Raw genomic sequence first — 6334 nt, 5'->3', positions numbered from 1 at the left:
TCTTTCCCTCAACTCCCATCCTGCCTAGACTTTTTTTTTTCCTTGCCTATTCCCCTTGATAGTAGGCCATGTGGTATTAAAGAAACCCCATGGATGAAGATGTCTCCGCATTCCAGGAGTGTTTTGTTTACTGGCTGAACAGCATCAGTACTGGATGTAAGATAATTGTTTGACAAGACAACGCACTGTAAGGAGACTTCTATTAAACATCTGTTCATCACTGATGATGGGATTGCTTGGAAAAGGTTCATGAGCCTACATGTTGGGTTGGCTTGGGTTTTTCTTCCCCTACTTTGTGCCCCTCTCCCCTACTTCTGGAGCCAGAATTTAGAAATTATTCCCATTTTTACTTAATCTAAATGGACCATTCAACCTGTTACCCACTAGGCCCTCTGTCTGGGGTGGAGCAGATGTGTGGAACATCTTTAGAGAGAAGTTGAAGCCTAAGGTCACTCCAGGACAAGGTACTTTGGAATAAAGCGTTACATTAGCATGGTAAGGGGCAGACACCACTTGAGCAGTCGTGTCACCCTGAGCTGGGTGGTTCTGTTCAGTACTTGGGTCATTCCCTCTCTCCCAGGCCGAGTCAGGCAGCAGGGAGTGTGCAAATACTAAACCAAGCACTGCAACCTGTAATTAAGCCTCTGCTGTGTTTACATGTTTCTTAATTCGTTGTCTTTTCAATGGCTGTATTTTAAAACTTGGGTTTTTTGTCTCTCCGATTAAAAAGAGCCAGCCCTGGCTGTCAAATGCTGTGCATGAGTTTGTCTGATATGGTTTATATTGCCTGGCCTGGATCTGGGTGGGGTTTTTTACAGTATTAAGACATTTTTTCTTTAGTGCCATACTAAAGTGTAGCTCTGCAAATATGCTCAAGGAGTTTGTCCTTTACAAATTCTTGAGTTTTCTTTAAGCTATGTGACTGCTTAGAAGCTTTGCTGGTGGAGGACCCATGCAGCTTAAAAATTAGCAAGCTAGCTTTATTCTCTTCGGTCTCCCTGTTGTCAGTACTAAAATAACATGGGAAGATTTGTACCTGCAGGAAACTAACTGTGATCAGCTTTGCAGCAGCCAGGCTGGATGTGTATATACATCTAAACTTTCTTGTTCTAGACAGAAGCTTAGTGATACCTTTCTGCAGAAAAATGTTCTTCTGCAGGACATGGAACTGTACTGGATCCTGGAGTAAACATCCTCAAGGAGGATGTACGTGTTTTGTCCCTCAAAAGATAAATTGCAGATTTTTCCACTTTAAAAACTGAGTAGCTGCAATTGATTCTAAAAGGCTTTATTTAAAAATAAGCAAAAATAACAGTGTGTCAGAATAAGGGACATGTAGCTGCGATTCATGTGCGGGCATGTTCTTGTTGCTGCAACTGAGCAAATAAACTTGAGAATTATGCTGGTTTAGGAGGAAGCATCAGCGGGCTGGGTAGAAGCTGCGCTGCTGTCCTTTTCTTAATGTGGCTTTTCCTCTTCCAGGCTCAAGACAAAATCAAATTCCTCTGCGTTGGAAAGGTAAGGAAGAAAAAGCCGTCAGTGGAATTTCCAAGTTCTCTGAGTGAGGGCTGCCTCTCAGAGGGAATGGCACCAAGAGTCCAGAGTAGAAGGTTCTTACCTTGTGTCAGTGGTTGGATGGAAAGACGTTGTCTGGTGAAGAGCATCATGTTCTTTAGGGGGCCTCCATCTGCTTTATGTGCCAGGTGGTGAGCCTTGATTTCAGAAAGGGGGATGAAACGTTTTGTCATCCGCACAAACTGGACATCCACCTGGGAAGCGATGGGGAGCAAAGGGGCATGGTTGGAGAATGATGTAGCCTCCAGATGTCACATAAGATCTTTGTGGAGGGCAGGGAGGATATAAAGATTTTTAAACTGAAGCAAATGGCTGATGCATACTATCTTATAATGGTATGGAAGCTTTTCCTTGCTCAAGGCTATGCACTAGCAACATACATTCATGTTGTTGCAGACGGTAAGAAATTAAGATGCAGGATGTAGACAGCCTGTGAACAGTCACTGCCCTATAGCTTAGTGTGCCTCAGAACTACAGCTATGTTTGCTGTAGGCTGAGAGTGGTATGTAAAGGTGTTCATTCTCTTTCCTAACCCCGCATTCTGCCATGCTTGGAGGTCAGCTCTGCATCCAAGTAAGATTTGAAAATTTAGGGAGATACATTTTGGCAGCCTGCTAGAAGAGAGAGGGGAAAAGGTAGAGAAAGCGATTAGGATTGGATTTTCTATTGAGAGAGAAAAAGGTAGCTAGGGCAGGACAGAAGCTTAAGAAGATACGCAATATGATTATAAGAGGCTTTTAACTTCAGTCAGCTCGCGCACACAAAGCTTGAAAACAAAAAAGTATTTTGTTTACTACATTACCATGGACCATTTGGGGTTCTCTTTTCTGCTGGAGGAATCATAATGAGGATCCTTCTGATCAAACTGTGTGTGATCAGGGTATGCCTCCTTTACGATCTGAAGCAGGACAGGAGAAGAATGTGAGACAAGTTCCCATCAGTTAAAAACTGTTGTCAGCAAAGGGTATGAAATGCCCTTGAGAAAGCTGTGACTAGACATAAGGAATAATCCTGGTGCAAAAATCAGCCTTGCTTTCCCTGAACTCCATTCTAATGGTGGGATATATTTCCTTCCTTTACATTTCTTGGGTCGAAGCACTGCCAAACAGCATGGCTGTCAATGAAGCATATTCACCTCTGGAGAGCAATGTGGAAGGAGCACACACAACAGAGGAAAACTGCATAGATGATCATAGTCTTTGTGATGAGTTCTCAAAGAAAGAGCTTTTCTGTAGGTTTTACACTACTGCCTTGCAGGCTCAGCTGATTAGAATTTAGTGAATCAGATTTTAATCAGAGTGTGGAGCAACTCTTGACTTGGCTGCACTCTGAAACGTCAGCAGGATAACAGCAGTGTGGTTCCATTTCTCTGGGAAAAGGTGCGACGTGATACGTACTGTTAAGCCTAGATGCCCTAGGCTCATTTGATGCTCTGATTAGATGACTTTTGCACTCCTTTGGTGCCGAGACAGAAGTAGGGCTAATGAGCTGTTTGATAACCCACCGATTATTACTTTTCCCTCCCCCCGAAACACAGAACAAGAAAGAAGCACTCACCTTGACAATGCCAACAATGCCAGGCTCTTTACAGTTACTGTGGTAGAAGAAGGCCTGCTGCCCAAGCTTCATTGCTCTCAGGAAATTCCTTGCCTGTCAGATGTAAAGGAGAGACTTTGAGCTCTTTGTATCAAGCTCTCAGGGTTTCATGATAAGCAGCTAGAAAGGAGAACTAACAAAAAGAGAGGTATAGTGTAAGGTTTCCTACAGTTGTTGTACAGATGTTTTATGCTGCAATGAGATGAAGTAAAAACAAGGCTAAAAAGCAAGATGCTGTTGGTTAGAAAGTATGTGGGAATTTAACAGCTCAGCCATCCTCATTCAGAGATAGCACAAGACTTAAGTCAGCTGTCAGTAAACAAGCAGCAGAGTAGATCATGTATAGGGGGAAGCATATATAGTAGGGGAAGCACATGTGGATTTCCTTTGCAGAGGGGAAAAAAAAAAAAAGGCGGTACACTGGCAAGGTGTAGTTTGGCTAGCACAGATTTGCTAAAAGGTGTCAAGGGAAATAAAGGCTGGTCTAAGCCAAAGACCGAGCTGAAGAAAAACTGGATGATTTGACAGAATATTACCCAGCCTGAATCTACTTTTGACCTAGAGGCAATTAAGCAGGAGTTTTAACTTCTGACAAAATACAGCTGTAAAAGCAGACAGAGTGCCTCAAGAGGAAATACTTCAGGCAAAGGGAACAAGCTATCTGTGGGAAGAGCCACCTTTTTTCTAGTGCTATCTCAGTGATTCCATCTTTGACATTTGCTCCTTACCTGGTAGTTTCTTACTCCATCCCAAAAGGTTGTCTGATTGGGCTGAGCTTTCAAGTCGTCAATGCTGAACTGCCGGATGCAATGAAAATACGGGTTAAGTTCAGGAGTCTCATTGTCTACATTGTGCCTAAACATTTGTTCCTAGTAGCTTCTTCAATTATAGTACAAACTTCATGCAATTTTTTTGGTTCCCACAGGGGCTAAAGAAAAGCCTTCATAAAGGAGGAACAATGCAGCAGCGTAAAGGCAGAGTCTGAAAAAGATGCTGCCCTTGCTACCAACAGCTAAGCATCCCGAGGAGTTGATTCCCTCTTTTATTACAAGTATCAAACCCCAAGGTTGTCACCCTGGAAGAGAAAAACAGTATGTCTTTCTATTTCCAGGAAGACAGATGGTTTTTGAGAAGTAAAGACACAACAGTATTAATATTGCAAACAATCTGAATTGTTTGATCCAGTAACTTGGTGTTCAGGCACTAATGCTCTGGATAGTAATGAAACTGCTTCTATACTTTGCTGAGTAAGGACGGGTGTCGGTGCTTACTTTCACATCCACTCCCTTCTCGAGCCTGCTCTCTGGTTCTGATTTCAGAAGCCAGTGACAATATGTTATCTTGCTTTCCTCCCCACCGGAGTCAGATTCTTTTGTCTTCTTCCAGTTCTTCCATCCTGACTTGGAACTCCCAGCTGGAGGTTTTGTGGACTTCTCCTCTTCCTCCTTATCTGGAGTCTCTTCCTCGGTTTTGGCAATTTTAGCATCAGGCTCCTTTTTATCTTAAAAGAAACAACAAAAAAAGACCATAAGGACTGGAGCTGAGACATTTTTAGTCATCCAAGCTAGTTTCATATACTGGTATTTGACTGCAGCAGAAGTTTGGTGCACCCCAGATGCTATGTGTAAGGTAGCAGCATTATGTACCAGTGTTTCTAAGTATTTCTAGTTTGCGTCTGAAATAAGGATATTTTTTATGTGTGTGGTGTGCAAAAACATAGTTTAATAGTCACAGTTAATCATAAAAAAAAGCCAAGGTAGACCACGTTGCTCACATGAAGCGTAGATTAATTTTTTTTAATTAATTGCTGAGAAATCAACTGCAGGCGAGTTGATTTAAGTGAGTCTGGAGAATAACAGCAATATTCAGCACCAAAGCAAGCTATTTCAATTACTATAGTAGCTGGAAACCTTAGATTAAACCTCCACTGTGCCACCTGTTGAGTGGGGGTATATATCCCTGTTTGTCCAGGACTGAGACAGCAAAAAAACAATTAATAAGAAGTGATTGAAGGGTAAGAAGGTAGTTATTTTCTGGAGTTGATTAAGCAGATGAGTGGCACAGATAAGCCAACTGTGTAATTTTTTCATCTTGCACCTGAAACACCACATAACATTGCCACAAGTGCAAGATTTTTGCTTTTTGGTTCTTTTTGCAGATGGTACCACATCAGCTTCCTGACACTACACTGGGTATACTTTGACTGACCATCTCTAATGGGTAGGCTCTGAAAACTCTTCATACACGGGCACGAGTTACATTTCTTAACCACCTTGTGCTGAGAAGACATCATTGTCCCCATAACATATATCTAGCAGGCTTGTCTCAGTCACACATGGATGCTCAGCCCATTTTTACAGAGGAAATGCTGTCTACAGGACATGTGGTTTTTGAAAGACAGACAGTCAAGATGACTGTCTGTAGTTTCACTATAGTTTGGAAACTCAAGTGAGGTTAACCTAAATTAGTTAGGATGTCAGCACAGACCTGCTACTGCTCCTTTGTCCCTCTTTCTGCTTGGCCAAGGCATCTCTGGTCTCTTTGAATTATCTTCTTTAACTGAGAAACACCTGCTGAAGGAAAGAAGAAGGGAGAATTACTGCTTATTCAGCTGAAGGAAGTAGAGAGATCTGAGATGGAGAACAGTAAAGCTGTACAGTAAATGGAGAGTAAATAAATTTCCTTCCTTGAGCTCAGCCATTTCCTCTATCAGTGCAAATGCTGGCACTGGTTGAGGACCACACCCTTGGCGTGTTGGAGGCAGGCAGGCCCTCCACAGCAGTGCTCTGATGGACGTTAGCAGGAGGGCTGCTTTTGTCCACAGTGGCACAGCGGTCGGAGAAAGTCCCGAAGGTGCTTGGCCTAAGCGTGGCCCCTCTGCCGTGGAAGAGGAGCTGTGCTTTTGGAATCGGGAGAAGAGCTTGCCTCCAGAGCTTGTTCCAGCCTCGCACCAGGGGCGTCTGGCTCAGCTCGTTGCTCACAGAGATTATGCATGCAAAGGCCCTTCGGGAAAGGGAGCAAGCTGGACAGTCCAGCCCCGGCCCCCTTCTTCTGCCAGCAGCCTGTTAGAAGTTATTTGGCTCCGAGCTGGCCTCCTTCTGCCACAGCGAGTGGCATCAACTTTTCCACCTTCTATGCCAAGCTTCTCCCCTCCCTCTTGCCC

The 6334-nt window shown here is 43.5% G+C and overlaps 1 protein-coding gene across 1 annotated transcript; it reads right to left on the bottom strand.

Moving 5' to 3' along the window:
* Positions 1–1260: 1260 nt before the first annotated feature.
* Positions 1261–5741, bottom strand: THYN1 (thymocyte nuclear protein 1). The gene is made up of 7 exons (XM_010289282.1): positions 5659–5741; positions 4443–4672; positions 3900–3968; positions 3133–3225; positions 2378–2473; positions 1619–1769; positions 1261–1505 (listed from the first exon to the last, which is right to left on the bottom strand). The coding sequence occupies exons 1-7, from the start codon at positions 5699–5701 to the stop codon at positions 1459–1461; spliced, it is 729 nt and encodes a 242-aa protein (XP_010287584.1). The 5' UTR covers positions 5702–5741; the 3' UTR covers positions 1261–1458.
* Positions 5742–6334: the final 593 nt, after the last annotated feature.

This window comes from Phaethon lepturus, unplaced genomic scaffold (genome assembly GCF_000687285.1).
Source record: "Phaethon lepturus isolate BGI_N335 unplaced genomic scaffold, ASM68728v1 scaffold46566, whole genome shotgun sequence".
In the NCBI taxonomy this organism is placed as follows: Eukaryota; Metazoa; Chordata; class Aves; order Phaethontiformes; family Phaethontidae; genus Phaethon; species Phaethon lepturus.
Note: the sequence above shows the minus strand (reverse complement) of the source record. Positions and strands in the feature narration are given on the sequence as shown.

What these genes read in the sequence shown, in the direction of transcription:
- THYN1 (XM_010289282.1), bottom strand. Translation starts at nt 5,701, where the DNA reads ATGCCTTGGCCAAGCAGAAAGAGGGACAAAGGAGCAGTAGCAG. An exon ending in GCATTGTTGGCATTGTCAAG is followed by an intron (nt 2,474 to 3,132) that starts GTGAGTGCTTCT and finishes GTCCTGCTTCAG; the next exon opens with ATCGTAAAGGAGGCATACCC. An exon ending in AGAACCCCAAATGGTCCATG is followed by an intron (nt 1,770 to 2,377) that starts GTAATGTAGTAA and finishes ATCGCTTCCCAG; the next exon opens with GTGGATGTCCAGTTTGTGCG.